The sequence below is a fragment of the Schistocerca americana genome, chromosome 3, assembly GCF_021461395.2.
Source record: "Schistocerca americana isolate TAMUIC-IGC-003095 chromosome 3, iqSchAmer2.1, whole genome shotgun sequence".
Classification (NCBI taxonomy): Eukaryota; Metazoa; Arthropoda; class Insecta; order Orthoptera; family Acrididae; genus Schistocerca; species Schistocerca americana.
The window spans coordinates 736283040-736308617 of NC_060121.1; the positions used below are offsets into that span (position 1 = coordinate 736283040).

Sequence of the window (25578 nt, forward strand, 5' to 3'; positions counted from 1 at the left end):
ATACATTTCAGGTAAGGAATGTACGGAATATTAATTATTGTCATTATCTAGTTGCATTTTCTTCTGTTCCTTCTGTGGCTATAGGTATAATATAGATACTGAAGTGAACATAAATTCACAAATAAAGAAATAACTATATTTTGTACAGTTCAGTATGTAGAAACATGTAGTTGTGAGTTAAATATTAGAAAACATAATGCCTGTAACTGTTAAAATGTGAGTTTCAAAATGGAAAACTTAGTTAGAATAAAGATTATTAATTTGTACTCATTAGAATGCGAACTTCTAAAACTGAGTCTGAGATACCTAGATACTCTCTTCGACACATATGTGATGCCCCGAAGTTAATAACATAGTTTTTTAGCAAAATAAAATTAAAAGTGAGAATGTGATTATTACATGCAGTTCATTAATAGAACTCTATTAAATACGCATTTATTATGCTCTAGACAATGCTCAAGCAGATAAGTAGTAGCTTGAAAGAAAGCACTTTCAATGGCCAGACTAACAGATTTGTCCTAGATGAAACAATGGAAAATGTCTATCATTGTAAACAACCATCTACCACTTGTAATGAAAAATCCAGGATGGAATAATGATAATATTAAGAAAAGGATAGTTGCTACACACCATATTGTGGAGATGCTGAGTCACAGATAGGCACAACAAAAAAACTGTCCAACAAGGCTCACGGCCACACAGGTCTTCATCGAAATAGTCAACATACACACATACAAACACTCATGCAAATGCTTATCTCTCTCTCTCTCTTTCACACACACACACACACACATACACACACACACACACACACACACACACACACACACACACACACACACGTGTGTGTGAATGAGTTGCACTTTGTGTGTGTGTGTGTGTGTGTGTGTGTGTTTTGTCTATTCTGATGAAGGCCTGTTTGATGAAAGCTTTGATTGACAGTCTTTTTGCTGTGTCTCACTGCAACTCAGCATCTCCACTATATGGTGAGAAGCAACTATCCTTTTCACAATATTATCATCTACCAGTTGTCTTTTGCAGACTTTTTTTTTTTTTTTTTTTTTCACAGAACAGAGCAGACAGGACAGAGAGAATAATACTGATCATATTAAAATAAGTTCTTCAGTAGAATAGAAGTGGGAAACTTGAAACAATCTGACACCAACAACAAATTTCACTATTTCATTAACTATAGATAGTAACACCCTGATAGATACAATCTTCAAACTTTAAGGAGGTTCCCATAAACTATGAATGTTGTATACTATACAGAGCTCCACACCATGAATGAAAAACCATTAACTGCTGTTGGTGTGTTACACTTACAATGAATCCCTAAGAGACAATATTCTGTTATTCATAAAGGTCTATCAGATCAAAGGCAATGCAATTTCTTAACAACTGTTTAGATACAAAGAACTTGACAGAGATAGAGATTCTCAACAGTGGAGTTGACCAAATATTTTATGCCTCCAACTAGTATCAAATGTTTCCTCTGAGTGGATCTGACCTGCAGTATGGTTAGCTTCTTCAATTCATTTCAACTTTTTGGCATGAACCTTAAATCTGTTATCGCGAAACTCTAAACATGTCATACATTTACAGTGCTTTATATTACACATTTAGTTATAAAATAATGTTAATAGCAATTACTGTCAATGAAAGTCCAGAAAAAGAGAGAAGTAGAGATAGGAAAAGACTGGTGGGTGTATTGGTAGAGGGCAATGCACAATTAGCATGAGGGGATGTTAATTGGGAGTAGGTGATAGGACAAAGGACATGGAAACTGTCAGGTAGAAGATGTGGAGACAGTAGGTTATTGTAAGTTGAGGCCACGATATTTATGGGACCAGAGAATGTGTTGTATGGATAATACCCATCTGCACAGTTCAGAAAATCTGGTAGTGGAGGGGAAAATTCAGATGGCTCGGGTTATGAAGCAGCCATTGAAATCAAGAATGTTATGTGCAGCTGCCCCCCCCCCCCCCCCATGAATCATGGACCTTGCCGTTGAGAGGCCGGACACACGCATGATTCCTGAAGAGGGGCATCAGCCTTTTCAGTAGTTACAGGAGCAACAGTCTGGATGATTGACTGATCTGGCCTTGTAACACTAACCAAAACGGCCTTGCTGTGCTGGTACTGCGAATGGTTGAAAGCAAGGGGAAACTACAGCCGTAATTTTTCCCGAGGGCATGCAGCTTTACTGTATGGTTAATGATGATGGCGTCCTCTTGGGTAAAATATTCCAGAGGTAAAATAGTCCCCCATTCGGATCTCCGGGCGGGGACTACTCAAGGGGATGTCGTTATCAGAAGAAAGAAAACTGGCGTTCTACGGATTGGAGCGTGGAATGTCAGCTCCCTTAATCGGACAGGTAGGTTAGAAAATTTAAAAAGGGAAATTGATAGGTTAAAGTTAGATATAGTGGGAATTAGTGAAGTTCGGTGGCAGGAGGAACAAGACTTTTGGTCAGGCGAATACAGGGTTGTAAATACAAAGTCAAATAGGGGTAATGCAGGAGTAGGTTTAATAATGAATAAAAAAATAGGAATGCGGGTAAGCTACTACAAACAGCATAGTGAACGCATTATTGTGGCCAAGATAGACACGAAACCCACGCCGACTACAGTAGTACAAGTTTGTATGCCAACTAGCTCTGCAGATGACCAAGAAATTGAAGAAATGTATGATGAAATAAAAGAAATTATTCAGATAGTGAAGGGAGACGAAAATTTAATAGTCATGGGTGACTGGAATTTGGTAGTAGGAAAAGGGAGAGAAGGAAACATAGTAGGTGAATATGGATTGGGGGTAAGAAATGAAAGAGGAAGCCGCCTGGTAGAATTTTGTGCAGAGCATAACTTGATCATAGCTAACACTTGGTTCAAGAATCATGAAAGAAGGTTGTATACATGGAAGAACCCTGGAGATACTAAAAGGCATCAGATAGGTAATATAATGGTAAGACAGAGATTTAGGAACCAGGCTTTAAATGGTAAGACATTTCCAGGGGCAGATGTGAACTCTGACCACAATCTATTGGTTATGAACTGTAGATTAAAACTGAAGAAATTGCAAAAAGGTGGGAATTTAAGGAGATGGGACCTGGATAAACTGACTAAACCAGAAGTTGTACAGAGTTTCTGGGAGAGCATAAGGGAACAAATGGCAGGAATGGGGGAAAGAAATACAGTAGAAGAAGAATGGGTAGCTTTGAGGGATGAAATAGTGAAGGCAGCAGAAGATCAAGTAGGTAAAAAGACGAGGGCTAGTAGAAATCCTTGGGTAACAGAAGAAATATTGAATTTAATTGATGAAAGGAGAAAATATAAAAATGCAGTAAATGAAGCAGGCAAAAAGGAATGCAAACGTCTCAAAAATGAGATCGACAGGAAGTGCAAAATGGCTAAGCAGGGATGGCTAGAGGATAAATGTAAGGATGTAGAGGCTTATCTCACTAGGGGTAAGATAGATACTGCCTACAGGAAAATTAAAGAGACCTTTGGAGAAAAGAGAACCACTTGTATGAATATCAAGAGCTCAGATGGAAACCCAGTTCTAAGCAAAGAAGGGAAAGCAGAAAGGTGGAAGGAGTATATAGAGGGTCTATATAAGGGCGATGTACTTGAGGACAATATTATGGAAATGGAAGAGGATGTAGATGAAGATGAAATGGGAGATATGATACTGCGTGAAGAGTTCGACAGAGCACTGAGGGACCTGAGTCGAAAAAAGGCCCCGGGAGTAGACAACATTCCATTAGAACTACTGACGACCTTGGGAGGGCCAGTCCTGACGAAACTCTACCATCTGGTGAGCAAGATGTATGAGACAGGCGAAATACCCTCAGACTTCAAGAAGAATATAATAATCCCAATCCCAAAGAAAACAGGTGTTGACAGATGGGAAAATTACTGAACTATCAGTTTAATAAGTCACGGCTGCAAAACACTAACGCCAATTCTTTTCAGATGAATGGAAAAACTAGTAGAAGCCGACCTTGGGGAAGATCAGTTTGGATTCCGTAGAAATATTGGAACACGTGAGGCAATACTGACCCTATGGCTTATCTTAGAAGCTAGATTAAGGAAAGGCAAACCTACGTTTCTAGCATTTGTAGACTTAGAGAAAGCTTTTGACAATGTTGACTGGAATACTCTCTTTCAAATTCTGAAGGTGGCAGGAGCAAAATATAGGGAGCAAAAGGCTATTTACAATTTGTATAGAAACCAAAGGGCAGTTATAAGAGTTGAGGGGCATGAAAGGGAAGCAGTGGTTGGGAAGGGAGTGAGACAGGGTTGTAGCGTCTCCCCGATGTTATTCAATCTGTATATTGAGCAAGCAGTGAAGGAAACAAAAGAAAAATTCGGAGTAGGTATTAAAATCCAGGGAGAAGAAATAAAAACTTTGAGGTTTGCCAATGACATTGTAATTCTGTCAGAGACAGCAAAGGACTTGGAAGAGCAGTTGAACGGAATAGATGGTGTCTTGAAGGGAGGATATAAGATGAACATCAACAAAAGCAAAACGAGGATAATGGAATGTAGTCGAATTAAGTCGGGTGATGTTGAGGGTATTATATTAGGAAATGAGACGCTTAAAGTAGTAAAGGAGTTTTGCTATTTGGGGAACAAAATAACTGATGATGGTCGAAGTAGAGAGGATATAAAATGTAGACTGGCAATGGGAAGGAAAGCTTTTCTGAAGAAGAGAAATTTGTTAACATCAAGTATTGATTTAAGTGTTAGGAAGTCGTTTCTGAAAGTCTTTGTATGGAGTGTAGCCCTGTATGGAAGTGAAACATGGACAATAAACAGTTTAGACAAGAAGAAAATAGAAGCTTTCGAAATGTGGTGTTACAGAAGAATGCTGAAGATTAGATGGGTAGATCACATAACTAATGAGGAGGTGTTGAATAGGATTGGGGAGAAGAGAAGTTTGTGGCGCAACTTGACTAGAAGAAGGGATCGGTTGGTAGGACATTTTCTGAGGCATCAAGGGATCACCAATTTAGTATTGGAGGGCAGCATGGAGGGTAAAAATCATAGAGGGAGACCAAGAGATGAATACATCAAGCAGATTCAGAAGGATGTAGGCTGCAGTAGGTACTGGGAGATGAAGACGCTTGCACAGAATAGAGTAGCATGGAGAGCTGCATCAAACCAGTCTCAGGACTGAAGACCACAACAACAACAACAACAATGTGCAGCTGCCTGTTGTGCCACAGGGTGGTCCACTTTGCATTCATCCTGGTGGACAGCTGGTTTGTAGTTATATAAGTTTAAAAAGCTGTGCAATGATTGCAGCAGAGCTGGTATATGAAATGGCTGCTTTCACAGTTGGTCCGGCCTCTGAGGCCTATCAGAGAACATGTGTGTGAATTTTCTTTCTTTTCTGAAAAAGGCTTTGGCCAAAAGCTCACTGTGTAACAGTCTTTTCACTTTGTTTTCAAATCAATGTGCCATATTTACAGTGAGTACCAATCTATCCCTTTCATAACTATTACTATTAATGTAGAAATATAATGGAATGTTAAAGATATAGTCAAATAAATACAAAACTACAGGAATTTAAGTACAGATCGCAGTGAATAACTTCCAGCTTACATTAATGGAGCTATTACTGGCAGCCTTGGAAGAACTCAAGGTTTGATACCAGATACAACTATAAATACATCTAGACATATTGTAACTACACCATGCTACATCGTCTTTACTGCATGCCCAGCAATTCTCAAATCTATGTATACCCAAGTGTGTAGCGATTGCATTTTCTTAATTTATTTATTTGTTTTTAATCTTTTATTGTTCTTATTAATTATATTTATTTACATCTATCATCTTCTAAGTTGTCAAGACTAGAATACTACACACCCACTTCAAGGCATTCATCCTCATGGTTTCCTGGCACACCCAGTAAATTCAATACTATGACAGCTACTAAGACAAGTACGGACTTCCCATGGTTTAAAGATACAAATTAAGATTTCATATGTCAGAGTATTACTATGTTGAGTTACTTAACCAGGGAAATTAGTTATCAATAGACTGCGGATTTTTGGTAAAAGCCTATTGTGTTCCTGAGTTCCTATTTGCATAAAAATGTGTACTTATGCATTTCATGACTATCTACACTTAATAGTGTTAATTCTATAGGACCTAAAAAAAGCCTATTTCGACGTTAGTGACTATTTTTGCCTATTTCGGCTTTAATATCCTAAAAAGTACCTATTTCATCATATAAGACAGTGGCTCCAAGTTTTTCCACACTATACGACAGATGGAAAAAATATTTTCTGCCCAGCGTGCAGGAAGGTGGCTAGTTGATATGTGCTCATGCTTCGTATTTGCCTAACACTTCGGTCTTTTTTAATTCTTTTATATCGCTATCCCTGTTAATACCAAATACTCTTTATAGGTGTTTTATTATTCATATGTAAAAAATAGATCACGGATCCTTAGGTTAACACCTATTTTTTTTCCTAATCTCCAATTTGCATATAAATTGGTACTTATGAGTTTCATGACTAACTAAACTGAATACTGTTAGTTCTATAGGACCTAAAATTGCGTATTTCGACATTGATGCCTAATTTTGCCTATTTCGGCATCAAAATCCTAAAAAGTACCTGACAGAGTTCTTGTGTTTTCAAAGATTAGAAAAAGGAAGTTAACTTAGGGCTTTATGTCTCGTCGAAGGCGAAAGTCATTAGAGACTCTTTACAATTCCTTTACTTGCCTTACTACCAACAGCACTCGGCACGGTTGAATGGTCATCCACCCAAGTACGCGCCGAGCGCGACAGTGCTTAACTTCAGTGAGCGAATGGGAACCGGTCAAAGATTTGAGTTACACATTAAAATCGAACGTGGAGTACTAAATGATATATTTGAAAATATTTCGTTCGTAGGATTCTGGCCAACTGTGTATTTTCGCAAAGAAACGGTTTCATAGGCCGTAAGTTGAGCACGGATTAAAAAATCACAATGTTAATCGTAGACGCACTCTATAGCTAAATTACTGCCCTTCGAGCATTTTCTCGCTGCTGTCTACAGGCAGTCCTATCAAACCACTCTGTTTTCGTGAATTTTCCGGTTCAAAAAATAATTTGCCAGTAGTGAGATGTTTTCATCTGAAGCACCGGTAGATTCCATTCGCTTGTTCAGAAGGGGTGGCCATCTGTCAGGTGCCATCAGGTGCCATATGCCCAGCAACGAGAGATGGGAAAATTATTTTCTTCCAAGCTTGCAACAAGGAGGTTAGTTGATGTTTTTCTTAGACTTCTTATTTTCCTGTCACTTAGGATTCTTTTTTATCGCTATCCTTTAGTAATATGAAATACTCTTTATATGCGATTCTAAACTGGATTTCCCTTTTCTTTCGTATTAGGTTTCAAGTGTTAAGAAATTTAACCTTAACTCCGCATGCAGATGGAATCGCACATAAAGCTAATGTTGAACGAAAGTCAAAATTGAAGCAAACTCTTTTAACCAATAAATCTGGTGAATCCTCCGAAAAAAACAACTTCTGCAGTGATTTGTGTCACGCACTTGTGGCAGCAAACATCCCCTTTCGGAAACTAGAAAACCCTATTTTCAGAGGTTTTCTTGAGAAGTACTGCCATCAGTCTATTCCTGCAGAGTCAACTTTACGTAAGAATTATGTGGATTCAGCTTACAATGCTGCATTGCACAGAATCCGTGAAGATGTTGGAGAATCTTGTATATGGATTTCTGTGGATGAAACTACTGACAGTCTTGGCCGTTACATTGCAAACCTGATTATTGGCAAGCTAGATCCAGATGCTCCAGCCAGGGCTCATTTGATTTACTCAAAACAGCTTGCAAAAACTAACCAACAAACAATAGCACAGTTTATGAACAATGGGCTTAAGGTGCCATATCCAAACGTAGTGGATGAGAATAAGGTGCTTCTGGCCGTCACTGATGCTGCTGCATATATGATAGCAGCGTTTCAACTATTAAAAATATTCTACCCATTGATGCTGCACGTAACTTGTGTAGTGCATGGGATCAACCGCATAGCAGAGCAAGTAAGGCTACAATTTCCTAAAGTAAATAAAGTCATGTCTATGGTGAAGAAAATTTTTGCTAAGGCTCCATCAAGAATACAGGTATTCAAAGAACAGCTTCCAGATGTCCCATTGCCGCCAGAGCCTGTTGTCACCCGCTGGGGCACGTGGCTGATAGCAGCAGAATACTATAGTACGCATCTCTCAGCTGTCCAGAGGGTGGTTGCAAATATTCCGGAGGATGCTGCATCCGTAACTGCAGCAATGGAGTTACTCAAAGATTCTTCTTTAAAACGGGACTTATCTTACATTAGGGCCCACTACACATTTATGGCAAGAATTAACTTCACAATTAGAAGGCTCAGGGAGACCTATCTACGACAATATTTCTTTGCTTGAAGAAGTCAAAATGAAAATTAATGAAGCGCCAGGTGAAGTAGGGGAAAAAGTACGGGCAAAAATGCAAACGGTTTTGCAGAAGAACACTGGCCTGAAGGAGTTGTGTGCAGCTGCCGACATACTCAGTAGAAAATCCAGCACTTCTGACTGCAGCATTTCTGCCAAAAATGAAGTACGCCCCTGTCACATCTGTTGATGTAGAATGTTCTTTTTCAGCGTATAAATTGATTCTGACTGACAAGCGCCACAGTTTTTCACTAGAAAACCTAGAAAAGATTTTGGTTATTTATTGTGAAGCCAACTATGGTCAGAATATGTGAAACTACGAGTGTATTAATTAAACCATTGCCACATCTTTTTTACAGAGATTTTTATCTTGAAGGAGCTCAAAAATATTTGGAGTTATGTTCAACATTAATATTGTAGATTGCTGTGCTCTGTAACTGTGTAAATATTCATTCTCCTTGTTTTAATGACTAATAAGATGTTCATACTGTCAACACTGTGTATTTTAATTTATTTTTATTTTCTCTGCATCATTTTTATTAGAGTCTATTTTAGGTTTTATATAACCTAAATGAACTACTGAAGGAGCCTATTTTAGGTGCCTAAAACACACTTTTTTACGACCTAAAAATCTGTGCTCTAGTTATCAATACTAAATGATCACAAGTTTTCACTTCTTCAGCAATAGAGAAAAAAAAACAGATTTGCCCTCTGGCTTGAAAAGGAGAATTGACATTCCCTCCTACTTTTAATAGACACAATAATAAATCTTATTTTTGCCCCTCTTTAGATGACAGAGGCGGATTCATGCCTGCAGCAGGCCTAAACACCTAAAAGCACACATCAGCTGTTCATCATTCTGGAATAGAGAATCTTTCTTTGGAAGCTGTACATAAAAGAATGAGGGAGGATTGGCAAGGAGAGGAGATGAATCAGTCGAAACTACAAATATGAATTTTCTATTTTACTCTAAACAATGCATTATATAACAGAAAACACTAACTTACACTGGCCCAAGTTTCTCATCATTGCACCGATCCTGTAGTGTACTATAATAAACTGGAAATTTATGTATTCTCCAAGACCATTTGGAAACTTCATTGACAGTCTGGAGTGATGTGTGGACATGAATTTTTCTGTTGTCTGCATGATACCTCCGAAAAGTTATGTGGCCATGTAGTCCACCTTGTGATATGTAGGCAGTCAGTTCTAGACCACCGCAGCATCCTAAAACTGAAAGAAAAAATGTTACAATGCAGATAGTTAACACTGCAAACCTGTTTTGAGAAGCAAAGGCTCTAATAATTATTAGATCTTCCCCTCTTCATACATACTGCAGGGTGAAAAACTCCACAGAACAAAATCAATACTAACAAAACAGCACAAATGCAATAATGATGTTTTACTTGAATTGAAGTATATTATTAAAAACTTGAAACTAGTTTGCCACTTTGACAATAATTGACAGATTATAAGCAGATAGACTGTGCTTTCTAAATTCTATACAGATGAAAGTTTCTGTTTGCACAAATAATCAAAAACTATTTTTCAACAAATGTATCAGTGGTTTAGTGGCCGTGTAGCTCCATGGAAAAGTCCAAGGCTATAAATAAAAAGACCCCAGAATTTTTTCTACCACTTGCAGATTCTTTCACCCCTGCCAGTTATTTGTTAATGTGAAAAATGCCATGTGCATCATGGTTTGGATTCCATGTAAAACTGTAGGTTCCCCTATAACTGGCTGGGTAAGTCAGTCCAAATTTCAGAAGAAGGCCTGAGAATACCAACTCCGACAGAACTATTGTGAACTGGTTACGGTTGTAGACAGCTATGAGTTAAGTGTGTCACTTTTCTATAATTAAAGGGACATCTTGTTTATAGTGATGTCATTAGATCGATCAAAGGAATTATCTTCAACTATCCCCCCCCCTCCCCCCCGTGCACCACAATCACACAAAAAAGTACTTGTCAATGACTTGTCAATGATTCTATGATTTCATTGCAAATCTGTACAACTTTCTCTTCAATGAACACATTCTTTCAGTCTGCATATCTTCAAACTTGTTCTCCTAAGTTCTTAAACTCAATATTGAAGTTTACCTGCACTACAGGCAATCAGTACAAAACCATGTCATCAACAAAACAAAGCTGGTTAGTTAGTTCCATGGTCTGTGGATCATTTGTATGATTAATCATAATGATGTGGAATGAGTCACTTTATATTCACATTCATATGTAAATATGGCTACATACTGATCATCTACAACAATTTTCACACATCACAAAATTCATGTAATTGATTGTCACTCCCCAAGATTTTCCATGCCTTGAATTGCAAATGTCGCTCAACTAAGTTGTTTGTGGAATTCAAAAATGTACTTTTCCTAGTTTAAATTCTTCTCAGTATGGCCACCTAAATTTTTTGATGTTTCCACCTTATTTATTGTCTGCCTCTAAACAGCTAAGTGGTCAGTGTGATTGACTGCCATGTGGGATATCCAAATTTGATTCCCGTCACTGCCAAAGACTTTTTCCTTGGTTGGAGGACTGATACTGGGTGTGCATGGCCCCATGAGGCCATCTGAGGAACTACTTGACCAATTAGTGGTACTTCTAAGGTCAAGAAATCTGACAATGGCTGGGACAGCAAGCCTTTGCATGGCAGAGGATGACACGGTAGTCAGTCAGGCCCAGTTGTCTCGTCTGTGACCAGAAAGTGGAACTTTTAATTTGTTCACCCTATTTATTATTTCCTCATTATGTGTTACACTTATCACTAGTGTAACAATATTATGGGAAGGAAAGTTGTTACCATATAGCGGAGATGCTGAGCTGGTGATAGGCACAACAAAAATACTTTCACAATTAAAGCTATCGGCCATTGGCCTTCATAAAATAAATGTCATGTGACTAGGGCCTCCCGTCAGGTAGACCGTTTGCCGGGTGCAGGTCTTTCGATTTGATGCCACTTTGGCGACTTGCGCGTTAAAGGGGATGAAATGATGATGATTAGGACAACAAAACACCCAGTCCGTGAGTGGAAAAAAATCTCCAACCCAGCCGGTAATTGAACCCAGGCCCTTAGGATTGACATTCTGTCATGCTGACCACTCAGCCACTGGGGGCGGACATTGGCCTTCATCAACAATAGACACACACACACACACACACACACACACACACAAATGCAACTCACACACATGACTGCAGTCTCTGGCAACTGAAACCACATTGCCGCAGTCATGTGTGTGAGTTGCTTTTGCATGAGTGTGTGTGTGGGGGGGGGGGGGGCATATGTGTGTCTATTGTTGACAAAGGACAATGACTGAAAGCTTTAATTGTGAAAGTCCTTTTGTTGTGCCTATCTGCGACTCAGCATCTCCGTTGTATGGTGAGTAGCAACTTTCCTTCTCATAATATTGTTACATTCCATCCTGGATTTTCCATTGTTTGATTATCACTAATGTAGTACCTCTAGGAGTGCAGAACTGAATATTGTGTCTATTTGAAATTGAGAGTGAGACCATTTGCAAAAAACCAGTCAAAGGTAATTTTAAGAACATCATTTACCACATCTCCTATTACTGTATTTATTTTTGGATTGATTACAATAATAGCATCATTCATAAAAAGAACTAATTCTTCTTGTTGTATATTAAATGGAAGATTATTTACATATTTGAAGAACAATAGCAGACCTAACTTGGAGAACATCATATGTGGTTTCTCCTCTGTGAGCAGAATCTTCCTACATGGGTTTAATTACTAGGTACAACCTTCTGCATTCGTTTGGTTAGATATGACATCATCCACTGTTTGGCTGTAACATAAATTCCATAATACCTCTATTTACCTAGGAGAATATTGTTATTCAGACATTTTAAAAATTGATGAGTGGACGTGTACATGGTATTCTTAGTTGAGCATCTCTTCTGAAATTCAAACTGCGATTTACTGAGGGTGTTATTATTGTTCAGTTGGAATACTATTCTAGAACACATGACCTTCTCAAAAATTTTGGAAAATTATGTAATTAATGGAAAAAGTGTGTACGTATTGTCATCTCTCCTATCATCTTTCTTATAGAGAGATTTAAAAATGGCATATATTTCTGGAATAATGCCTTAACTTACTGATGTGTTACATATTTCTGATAATACAAGGCATATTATATGGGAACAGATTTTTATTACTCTGTTGGAAACACCAACAAATCCAGATGAGCTTTTATTCATGAGAGAACATACAGTTAGTTGGTTTCATGTTCCACAGATCATTTGCGTAATACACAATAATAATGTGGAACAAGTCATTTTATATTCACATCACAAATTAATTTGTAGCTATGGGTACATGCTGAACATTTATAAGATTTTCTTAACTGTACAGAAATGAGTTAGTAATTCCTACCATCACCTTTTACAGATCACAATAATAGAAATTCTTCTATGTAATTGAAGGCATTGTAAGGAGTACTTTTTCAGTTTCTTTCCATATTTTACTTTTCTATCTGTCAGACACTTTATACCACTGCGTAAGCGATCAAAACTTTTAGTTGCGGCACTGTGCATCCCTTTTTTTTGCTAAATAAACCGTAATGTGGAGTAATGAATGTCATATTTCCTTCTAATGGTGTAGTTAAATGCATCATTGTTATTTTGAACTGCAAAGGATTGTTTACAACAAATATCTTGAAGGAACATATATACTGTAAATCACTAATCAGTATACCCATCTCCTTAAAGAGATGTCTACAAGATGATCATGGGTGAGTACCACATATTATTCTTACACCACATTTTTGAGAAAAGTGCTGAACACTTTCTTTCTTAAATATGAGTGACCCCAGAACATTATTCCATATGACATTACTGCATCAAAAGATGGAAAATATATCATGTTACTGGTTTGTCTCTCCCCAAGATCTGTAATGATTCTAAGTCCAAATGCGGCTGAATTAAGTTGTTTTAGGAGTTCAAAAATGTTCTTTTTCCAGTTTAAATTCTCATGAATACAGACACCTAAGTATTTTGGAGTTTCTACCCTATGTATTTTTTCTCATCATGCGTTACATTTATCAGTGGAGCAGTACCCCTAGATGTGCAGAACTGAGTACGTTGAGTCTTTTTAAAGTTGAGGGCGAGACCATTCACAGAAAACTAGTCAAAGATACTATTAAGGACACATTGTTTACCATTTCTTCTGTTTCTGTATGTCTAGCTTGGACTGATTACAAAACTAGTGTCATCTGCATAAAGAACTAATTCTGCTTGTTGCATATTAGATGGGAGATCGTTTACATACATGAAGAACAACAGTGTACCAAATACAACTTCTTGATTATATATGGCATTGTCCATTGGATGGCTATAGCACCAATCACATACAATTTCAATTTATCTATGAGAATAATGTGATTCACACAGTCAAATGCCTTAGACAGGTCATGGATGATACCAATCCATGCTGTTTTATTATTTAATATTTGTAAAATTTGGTGAGTGAACATATAAATGGCATTCTCAGTACAGCATCTCCTCTGAAATCCAAACTGTGATTTTCTGAAAATATTACTGCTGCTCAGGTCAGATACTATTCTGGAATACATCAGCTTCCCAAAAAATTTGGGAAATGATGGCAGCAGTGAAAAGGTCAGTAATTATTGACATTTCTCCTATCACATTTCTTAAACTGGTTACACAATGGCATATTTCACTCTCTCTGGAAACATGCCTTGAGTTAGTGATGCATTGCATATTTCAGATGAGAAAGAGCTTATTATATGGGAACAAATCTTTAGTGCTCTATTGGAAATACCATTAAACCAGGTGAGTTTTTATGTTTGAGAGAATGTACAATTTTATTAATTTCAGAAGAAGAAGTTGTAGTGATACATTCATATGATTAAATTTTATAAGAGTTACTTTTTCAACACACTGCTGTGACTTTTCTCTTGAACTGTTTATTCCTATACTTTCTACTATATTTAAGATATGTTTATTAAATATATTTGTAACTTGTAACTAACAATTCATAGCCCTTCCGTTTAGTTCAGCAGTCACATCATGCTCTGTGCCTTGTTGTCCTATCTCTCATTGCACTACATTTTATATAGCCTTTAGTCTGGTGACAGAATTACTGATTTCTGACATTATGTGCATGTTCCTTGGTTTTTTATAACTTTTCTCAGTAATTTGTTTTCTGCAGGTATTGTTCTTTTCCTTTCACAATGTACAACAATAACATGAGCTTCAAAATGGTATATAAAGTATTCAATCAAATAAAGTATGATAATTTACAACACTGCCTGTGAGCTACAGTATGTCAGTATTCTACTGTTTTAAAGGAGTCAGTTAGCTTTCTATGGTGGATCATTTCATACTGTTTCTTTAGTGCATTTTTTGTTTTATGCTCATCAGGTGCAAAAACTCAATTTGGTTCTCTTTGTTGCTCCATCCATGTATTGCTTTGTTTATATTATCCAATATTTCATGCATCATCTATATTTTTTTCTTCAGCTTCATCATCTTCATCCTTGACTGCTTCACTAGTCCCATTTCAAACAGCGACAGTAATGTCCTTGTCATCTATGACCTCAGAAATTGGTACTTCATTGCTGACGACTACCCAGCAGTTCAATTTTTCAAGATCAATGTTGCACTGCAGAACATCACAGAACATCAGACTGAATGTCACTGCTGCTGAAATCTGTGTCACTACACTGTTCATCTGTTGCATTTTCTTCAATGGAACACTTGTTCCAGCATTTTCTAATAGTGGTCGGACTGATGCTTTGCCATGCCAGGCCTACTGAACATGCAACACAGTTAAGATTCAAGAACATATCTTTTGCTACACTGAATTTACTATTGAAGTGAGCAGTTTACAGTGATAATGAGCCTTAAATGTGTGTATGATGCCCTGATCCATCAGGTGAATTAATGCAGTCATGTGTTTTGGCAAAAACAAACCTTTTATTTTTCCATCTTCTGGTTGCATGGATTAGTAGAACTTCTTCTCTCAGCTTAAGTGAGCTTAGGTGCTCTCTCATTGACAGAACAACTCTTCCTGAAACCAATTGGTGGAAATGTCATGTCATCCAAGCATTCTTTGAATTCCTGTAAATGGTTTGTAATGATGACCATTTACATGCTTGAAACAGGCTTTTACTTTTACGTCCACAAATAGTTTTCAGCTTATGGCTACCTGATTTATTTGTGACAAAGAGGAAGGTTATTCTGTCTTTATTCATTTTTAAACCCATCTTACTTCTCGATTTTTTTGTATCAAGAGTTCTGGTTGGAAGCAATTGATAATAAAGTGCCATTTCATCACAATCATACACTTGATGATGATTTAAATTTTTATCTACCATTTCATTGTGTAGAATTTCAGGAAACTGTGAATCTGATTCACTGTCACTGGATCTCATTTCTGCTTCAATGGTCATTTCGTGAATTTCATTGTGACATCTCCATTTTGAAAACCATCTGTCGGAAGCTATAAAATCTTTCCTGGCATGTAAATCAAAGTGAAATTTTTCAGCTTAGGGTTAAATAACTGGTCTCAGAAGTGGCACACCTTCACTTCACCACCTAACCATCAATAAACACATTTGTTGAGATCATTGTTTTTTTTCTAATTTAATCCCCTTTTCTCCATTTCTAGATCACTTTCAACTGTGTTTACAAAGCTTGTAAGTCTTTTCTCTTCTTTTACCCATCCCAGTTGTTTCTTCAGGTACACCACATTCATGTGATAAAATTACTTTAGTTTCACAATTTTGTACCAATCAATAATTTTTAGTTTATCACCCACAGAATAAGCTTTCTGTTTTTTGATGTCATAACAACACAGAAATCTAGACAATGAATGAATGAATAATACATGACCCACATGATGGTTGTGCTCATTTCGTTTATTGCCAAGTGCTGTTGCAGAGTTACTTTGTTGACTGTGTCACAATGTTAACTGTGAGATGTGTATTCAAGCTTCTGTCCAGCAACAATCATATGTCGATACGACAAAATAAAGGTTGAGTTTAATTACACCCATCTATTTTGGTTATTTTTTTAAAGAGCTTGGAGGTTACAGTAATAAATTATACTGTAGAAAGCCTACACGCAGATTGTACAAAGGTTTTTTCCTTTTTTAAAAAATTACACTGAGAGTGCAAAAATCATTCATAAATGATAGTTTATTTTGGGTAACATATTTTATACAGTGTCATATCTGAATCCACAGTATACTGGATCGCAGTACATCGGGCTTCTACAGTACTGTAATCCATCGCTTGATCCATGCTTTTTTTCATGGCTGTTTAACATCCTTTCTAATTAATTTATGTGGAAATGGTGTTTTGAAATAATGACATAAATTTATCATGGAACACATTCAATTTTATGTTCACATTTGGTTCATTATAAATTTCATGTCGGATATTCACTTGTACACTGTTCTTAAAAACATTTGTCCAGGAGTCTTTAATTATTCTAATTGATTTGCAGTGAGAAGTATCCATGCTGTAAGGCACAAACAGTGCATCATGATCAGAGAGCATTTTCTACAGGGTAAATAGTTATTTTCTTGGTTTGAGTTTCAACAAAGAAAACATTACAAATTAGGGTCCTTGTGTCTTTCTCCATCTGTGTTGGAAAGTTAATTACTGAGATCAAACTGGAGGATCAAAACAAGATTTCCAGATAATTTTTCCCATGAGAATCCTTTACAAAATCTATACTAAATTCACTGCACACTATTAACCGCTAGCTGCTGTCTGATGGATAGCATGGTAAGAAATCCAGATATCTCATAAATAGTTCAGATTCCCAGTGGGGATCTATACACATTTACAATTAAAAGTGAACTTTTTTTCACAAGTATACACCTCTATGTGCTGATCACTACAATATCTACTTGTATCAATGTTTTTGAACTTGGATTCCATCTTGATATATGTAACAACTCCTCTTTCCCCTATTAGTTCTGCATGAGTAAGCTCCTGAAGTGTAATCTTTTATACGTAAGTTATCTAACGCTGTGGTGGTCAGATAGGCACAGGATGTCTATCTTTTCAGAGCTTTCTAAATTTTCCGAACAGACAGGAATCTCTTAATTTCAGAAGGAGAAATTGGTGACCCATTCATAGTATTGTATTTTTATCAACTCAAAATTAACATTTCCATTGCTACATTATTACTATCATCCAGGGTATTTAATTATTACTGCTATTTGGAGGACTTTATTCAATTCCTGGTAATGTAAAGGATTGGGGAGAAGACTGGAATGGGGTACGCTCAGCATCATGAGGCCAACAATGGAACTACTGTACTTGGAAAAGTAGTGGTTTCAGTTTGGGTAAGTTGATATTAATGGCCAGAAGAGTGGGATGCTAAGAACATATCTCTTCATACCAGTACCCAATGACTTATGAGGCAGAGTATGCAATAGCATGGTCTGTGAGGTCTGAACATGAGGTTTCTTTTTTTATCTTCCTCCTTCATGTAAAAGCATGTCCATGATCATATGGCAATATCAAAGTAGTGCTGATGCAAAGCTGTCTGCAACCTGAAGATTATAACTCCACAGAGGGATGATCCCAATGGATGTAGTACAACCTGGCTCTCCTCCAACTTGATAACTGACTTATCTAGCCAATTACAAGAGGACCTGTATTGCAACGAGAAATTCAAAATTACAGTTCAACTTGGCACCCATTCATCAACTTTCTTCTTCTTCTTCTTATTATTATTTAAAGGTTTGTTCTATACATTTTTCTAGCCTGTATGTAATAGCAAGTTTTACATGAAGGCACTGCTGGACATCTGCAGATCCAGTTACCTAAAAATCAAAACACTTTGTATGAGTGCTTGATAATATTGATATTTTTAAATTTATACAGAAATAGGTACTCAAACTCATGTTTATCTTAAGTACCAGCACCTTAGCTTACCGTAATCAACAGTATCAACTAGTGATAGAAAGAAACTGTGACAACAATTCAAGTGTCTTGAATTAATACTTGTTCTATTTCACAATTTGTCTCTTTCAAATCATCAGCTTTGTTTACAGAATCAATACTTAGAATAAGAACAATGCTATTCCCATCGACTTAGTCATTTATTTTGGCCCACACAGATGTCTGCCTGTTTTCAATAATCTGCCAACAACTACGAAATGTTTAGTTACTTATAAAGTAATATGGAGGAGCCTAGAAGTGTACTACATGCTTGAACACATAAATGATTAGCATTTCAGTGCCACCACACATAGTAGACAGAAGTGATGCCCTGTACATTCTGTATATAAGGGAAGTCTATAGGGTGGTTTTCTCATTCAGAAATCACATTTGAATATACAGTTGTTTGTGACAGTATAGTGTTTTGTCTTATGTAAGAAAAAGAAACATCTAACAGCATATGACAGAATTTGTAGGCTGCTTGATCAGTGTCTCTAAAGGTTGTGGTTTATTGTTCTGGACACTGCTGCACGTGTAGTTCACCACCACCTAACTGTCATGTTATTTTGAATTGATGGTTCAAGAGAACAATACTCAAACCACAGGGGATTGGAGTGGCCCTGTGCGACTAGTGCCTAAGAAGATGGACATATTGTTCGCTCAGCTGTACAAGATCATACAGCGAGTCAGGAAATTGGCTTCTTTGCTGCAAGACAAATGTCCATACATCAGTGAAACAATATTTGTAGAATCATGTACTGTAATCATTATTGCAGTTTCCCCTGATGCTGCAGCAGAGACTAGTGTGCTGGTGCCAGCCACTACAGCTGATCAATTCTGGTTGAAGCAGCACGGAATGACATACCCGTATTTATAACCCAACCTCAGTTCGAGTTAATACCTGACCGAATTATTGTCACTGCTGCAGCTAGACAGTTCTATACAAAATTCACATCCTGTCTTCCAGCAGATCACCCGCAAATTTAATTATATCTTCTTCCTACTACACTGTATATGTGAAATAAGTAAAATTTTGTTATTATCTCTGGTCTTGCAATTTTAATGACCAGTAATGTATCATTAACTATATCCTGTAACATATCTCAGGTTGATTCCGTATTTCTGGATTTCTAGAAAGCTTTTGACACCGTTCCTCACAAGCGACTTCTAATCAAGCTGCGGGCCTATGGGGTATCGTCTCAGTTGTGCGACTGGATTCGTGATTTCTTGTCAGGAAGGTCGCAGTTCATAGTAATAGATGGCAAATCATCGAGTAAAACTGAAGTGATATCAGGTGTTCCCCAGGGAAGCGTCCTGGGACCTCTGCTGTTCCTGATCTATATAAATGACCTGGGTGACAATCTGAGCAGTTCTCTTAGGTTGTTCGCAGATGAAGCTGTAATTTACCATCTAGTAAGGTCATCCGAAGATCAGTATCAGTTGCAAAGCAATTTAGAAAAGATTGCTATATGGTGTGGCAGGTGGCAGTTGACGCTAAATAACAAAAAGTGTGAGGTAATCCACATGAGTTCCAAAATAAATCTGGAATTCGATTACTCAATAAATAGTACAGTTCTCAAGGCTGTCAATTCAACTAAGTACCTGGGTGTTAAAATTATGAACAACTTCAGTTGGAAAGACCACATAGATAATATTATGGGGAAGGCGTGCCAAAGGTTGTGTTTCAGTGGCAGGACACTTAGAAGATGCAACAAGTCCACTAAAGAGACAGCTTACACTACACTCGTTTGTCCTCTGTTAGAATATTGCTGCGCGGTGTGGGATCCTTACCAGGTGGGATTGACGGAGGACATTGAAAGGGTGCAAAAAAGGGCAGCTCGTTTTGTATTATCATGTAATAGGGGAGAGAGTGTGGCAGATATGATACGCGAGTTGGGATAGAAGTCATTAAAGCAAAGACGTTTTTCGTCGCGGCGAGATCTATTTACGAAATGTCAGTCACCAACTTTCTCTTCCGAATGCGAAAATATTTTGTTGAGCCCAACCTACATATGTAGGAATCATCATCAAAATAAAATAGGAGAAATCAGAGCTCGAACAGAAAGGTTTAGGTGTTCGTTTTTCCCACGTGCTGTTCGGGAGTGGAATGGTAGGGAGATAGTATGATTGTGGTTCGATGAACCCTCTGCCAAGCACTTAAATGTGAATTGCAGAGTAGTCATGTAGATGTAGCTGTAGATACACTCTAGTACTTGGTCAGGTCTTTGATCGCGTGGGTCATGAAATTCAACTTGGCCAACTAAACTGCTACAACATTAATGGCATTCCTCTTGCATGGGTGAAGCCTTACCTTCATTATAGAAAACAAAGGAATCTTATTGATCGCCCTAGCAAACACCATGCTAAAACCACATAACACCACTTCTAGACTTGATAATGGTGTCATTTGGCAAGGAAGAGGGTTCACTAGTTTGTTCAGGTATGACATATCCAATTGAAGCCACTCATTGGTGATTAGATCTAGCAGAGCTATCAAACTGTAGAGCATCTGATTGCCACATTGGCCACAATTGCAAATAACTCTAGACATTTTCTATGCAATTTCACAGTCTAGTTGAAGTGTATTTGGGTGCCTGAAGTTTGTTAAACCCAGAATGTACGCAGCCTTGTGAACACCACTGTTTTCACCTTGGAAGATGGGAGTATCCACAGCATACTCACCATGAAAACGTCGAAGAAAGGGCAGCATTTGGTCACAGACAGAATGTTGAAATAAACATCTGGGTGCACATTCTTGGTAACTTGAATGAGTGGGCCCAGGTCAGGGTACAAAACAAATCCCCCTAACATTACAGAACTACTCTCTGCCTGTACTACACTCTTTACAAACAGCTAGTTAAAACAACTCACTGGCCCATTGTCAAACTTGACTTCTTGCATCTTCAGAAACAGAGGCAAAATCACAACTTGTTACACTACACTACATGCCTCAATTTCGCTACTGTCAAGTTTGTGTGTTGTATAGCACATTGAAGGCATGTAGCTTTATGTGCCACTGCAAGCAATGGCCTTCTGTAAGGTACCCACCTCCAAATGTCAACTGCTTACAGTTGCCTCCATACTGTTCACTTGGCAATAGTTGAGGTGGCACTGCATTCACTGAAAGCAGCAGTTCCTATAATTTTGAAACTAATTTTCATTGACAAGCAGTAACACTCTTCTCTAGTACTTGTTCGTTAGGAGCTTTTAATGACCACTGTGCTTACTCCATGTTATATGGCTGTCAGTCATACACCATTCCTTGTAGTCATGTTGAACAATTTACAGTTTGTGTTGAGACAACAACAAATCAGGCAGCTTCACTCATTGTGTGGTCACGAGCAAGTCCAAACAAGATAGCTCCATTTTTGGCATTCTGTTATGTTTCCAGGTCAACCGATCTTACTGCATTGGTTCCAGACTGGCACATACATAAAACTTCACTGTCATGGCTTGTGTCAGATGTGGAGTGTCACACAATTACCTGGTACAGTTTCTACATTATCTGTAGTACTCCAAAGCAACCTGTGTACCCTTTTACAAAGATGTCTAGTTAGAATTTTGTCCAATAAGCTCAAAATGAGGCATCTGATATGGTTCAGTACTGGGACCACTATTGTTCTTAGCTTACATACATAAAAATTCACTGCCCTTTGCAGGTGACACAAGAATCCGCATACAACTTCAGCAGATAAAACTTAGATGTATATACAGTTTGAGTGAATACTAAGATGGTGTTTAAATATATCATTACTGAAATGTACCTGTAAAAATTATCATTTCTGTATGTTTTTTTGATTTGCGTGTACATATAATGTGAAACATGTAAAACCTTTGTGTGATTATGGACTATTTCTGTTTAATCATTTGTTTCATTTATATAGATATCGAAATCAAGTTTGATGTTAATAGGCTATTGTATGACACACCCAATACTCTCAGCTGGATTTTCAGCTGGAGTCCATGGGCAAAGAATAAATAAATAAAGAAATAAATAAATGATAGCTGAAAAGGCTTAAAACTGGTTCTCAGTTAAAAGTTTAAGTCTTACTGGTAATCTCACAATGATCCATTTTATGCTATCTTAAACAATAAAAAATGTCTTTCTAGCGCCAGAAGCTAAGATTACTGACCATACACTAAATGAAAAACTTTTTCTTCTTTGTCTTCAACTCTCATGTTCTTGGAAGCATCAGTGCAGCCAGGGCTTCTCTTCCTTCTCTGAATCACTTTTACCTATAGCTTTGGTTATTAGGCCAATGGAGAGTGTTTTGATGGGGCACCTTCCCCATTGTTCAATTGAACAGTATATGCCCAGTAGTCATGGTTTAGGCAAGACATTTCCTCTTACCCATTTACGTATGGTTTTCCCACAAATTCTCATGTGGCTGACTGCAGTCAGTGGTCGCCAGATGGGGTTGCCAGATCCCTATGCCAAAAATCTAAATGAAATACCCTGTGTAAAATTACTTTGGCTCCAGCTGGATAACAGGTTAATCAAGAAACTCAGTAGACCATGTTTTGTCCTTACAAGCACCTCCCATTGTGATGGCTTATTCATTCCCTGTTCCCCTATGGAATTATCTTCTTGGGCAGTGCACATAAAGTGTTTATTCAGCAGAAGCAGCCAATAGGAATATTGTATAGGCAGTATTACATTTTGCATAGGGCTAATCCTTTTTAAGGGTATTGGTACACTTACACTCACTTGCTTATGCGTTTGCATCTTAATGATTTTTGTTAATGACAAAAAATGGTTTAAGCTGAACTGTGATGTTTACAATCACAAAAAACAATTTCCATTTCGACTTTGTCTCCTTCTCAAGAGTTCATAGTGCAGTTATGCACTGGTGGATAGTTATAAATAAACCCCTACCAAGCAAAATAAGGAACTGGGAATCTCAACCAGTTCAAAACAAAATTAAAACATACCTTATTAGCTACTTCTTCTACAAATTATGTGTATATCTAGACTTAGGTATTTAACAATTATGTTGGCTTCAAGGCAGTAGGTGTAAAGCAGCATGATAACGTCTGTCACAACTAGGTTTTTTGCTTTTACATTTGTTGGCTCCACCAAAACACATCCATAATGTCACATTCCAACCTAACCTAGGCCTTGGGCTAAGCCACAGATCAGTCTACCACCACAACCAGGTTCTTTTGCTTTCACATTCATTGATTTCATGGACTAACAACCAAACTGTGGAAAAAAAAACTGAAAGGTCATGTCAGAACAGCCATTAACATTATGTCACATGTCAAAGCCGACAACTAGTATCGAATTTTCCACTTGACTCATATGAATAGCATTAGAACATGCGTATTTTACTAATGGTGTAGTATACTGATTAAGTTTCCTCAATTTGCGTTTTTCCAATGTATACCTTGACTCATTAACATCCCTTAAGGTTGGTGAAACCTACAGAAATGATAAATTAATATAATGTGTAATAATGTGATCTGCTTAAGCCATCCCTGTAAACTATTCTTATTTTGGCATAGCTTGGCTGCAATAGCATATGTACACATTATCTCTCCTGTAAACAGGCACTTACATGTTTGTTTTTAGCCTAAACTTTTTAATTATGTAAACTAATACATATAATTTTGGACTTTTTCCACATCTTTGAGCACTATCTAAATTAGGGTCTGTGAAAGGAAAATTAGTACATCAGTTTTTTGGTGTGTGTGTGTGTGTGTGTATGTGTGTGTCACTTCCTTAGGAATTATTTCCTCGCTACACATATGTGGAATGATTAGGGTATCTGGTTTCTTTTAATGTCAAACACAGATAAGTTTAAATATGGGCGAACGTCCTCTCTATGAGTCCATCACTAAAAAATTATTTATTCCTCTTATCAATGTGCTTAGTCTATTTATTTATTCGTGTTACAAGTGTAATTAGGCAATTTTTCCTCGAATATCAGGGTTGTTGATTTGGGTGGATCTACTTTGCTAAAGCGTTCGTGCCGACAGAATATACTGCAGCAGGCACAGAAATTTAAGGCACAGCTCAAGTATGTGCCGTCACACGGATACATTTTGCTCTGGTCTTTACGATAGTACTTAAAATAAGTGAACCGGACACAAAGCGTATAAAAGTCAAATCTGTTTTTCTCTTCTACGAATAAACAGCTTAGCAGTTACATTCTTTGAAGCAAGACGTGCTGGTTATTGTTTCTACGCTCGCCAAGTGCTGCTACCTACGCTTTGTTGGAGATTTCAATGCGTGAGTAGCACAGACACACATACATGACAAGCAGCTTACACAGCGACGCAAGTCGTTAAGGATTTTTTCAATAAATATTACTTACTTGTGAAAAAAGTAAAACAATAGATACCCCACTCCACCATTACAACACGCTGTCCCGTTATTAAACGCAGCCAAAAACCTACGACATTCTCGATCAGCTGTTGCAACGGAACTTTCTAACGTCACAGCAAGGTCGCAGCAGACATACAGTATCTAGGCCATGTTGTGGTGCACAGTTCCGAAAGTCTAGTTTATACTTTATATGAATTTCAACTACGCGCAGTGTACGAATAAACAGTTTGTGCTTAATCCGAGTGTGTTATTGTCATCTCTAGAGCGAAATGAAGTGAAAGTTAAACTCGCAGATCAACGGAGAGCACACCTTCTTTCACTCCCTCTCATTTTCCGAACAGTTTGTATTCGAATGCGGACTGTTGTACATTATTTTGCTGCGGTGCATCGCGCCCTGAATGTTTTCCTATTGTTCGTATAGCCTAAGCTAAGAGCTTTATTTCCGGAAGCTCTCCTACCAACAGGTTGTGAAACACGTGCTCAGGAAGGAAGTAGTTTTCTAGTATGATCAGGGCACGTCTCAAATCATCAAAGTTACTCGACAAATTCTAAATCAAATGGAAATCATAACCGAACGAACATTACAGTCGCGAAACTGGACTGTGATTAAGACGCTACCCATTCAAGTTAGATAAAGAATGCTTGGAAATCAGTTGTTACTTGTATAAAATATATTTTAAATGACTGGAGGAGCGCTCCTTTGCAGTTTTTATGTACCAATAAGCAATTTACTTTCTGTTCTCCTTAATGTAACTGATTTTTTTATTAAGCTTGACGACAGTGTAGTCCTATATTTTGAAGAAACCTTTTTTTTCTTTTGGAAAATATGTTGTCATTCATAAAAGCTCTATGG

The 25578-nt window shown here is 37.5% G+C and overlaps 1 protein-coding gene across 3 annotated transcripts in view; it reads right to left on the minus strand.

Annotated features, from left to right (window-relative positions):
• Nucleotides 1–25578, minus strand: part of LOC124605492 — a 398477-nt gene that overhangs the window by 195144 nt on the left and 177755 nt on the right. For 2 of the 3 annotated variants that reach the window (XR_006978651.1, XM_047137217.1), the window contains exon 2: nucleotides 9447–9672. Coding sequence is in view for 2 of the 3 variants with exons in the window: in XM_047137217.1 (XP_046993173.1) it covers nucleotides 9447–9672 (226 nt within the window). In the remaining variant the exon portion in view is untranslated. Of the gene's footprint in view, nucleotides 1–9446; nucleotides 9673–24714; nucleotides 25080–25578 lie in introns of those variants that run through there. The other variant, XM_047137218.1, reaches the window with a different exon arrangement.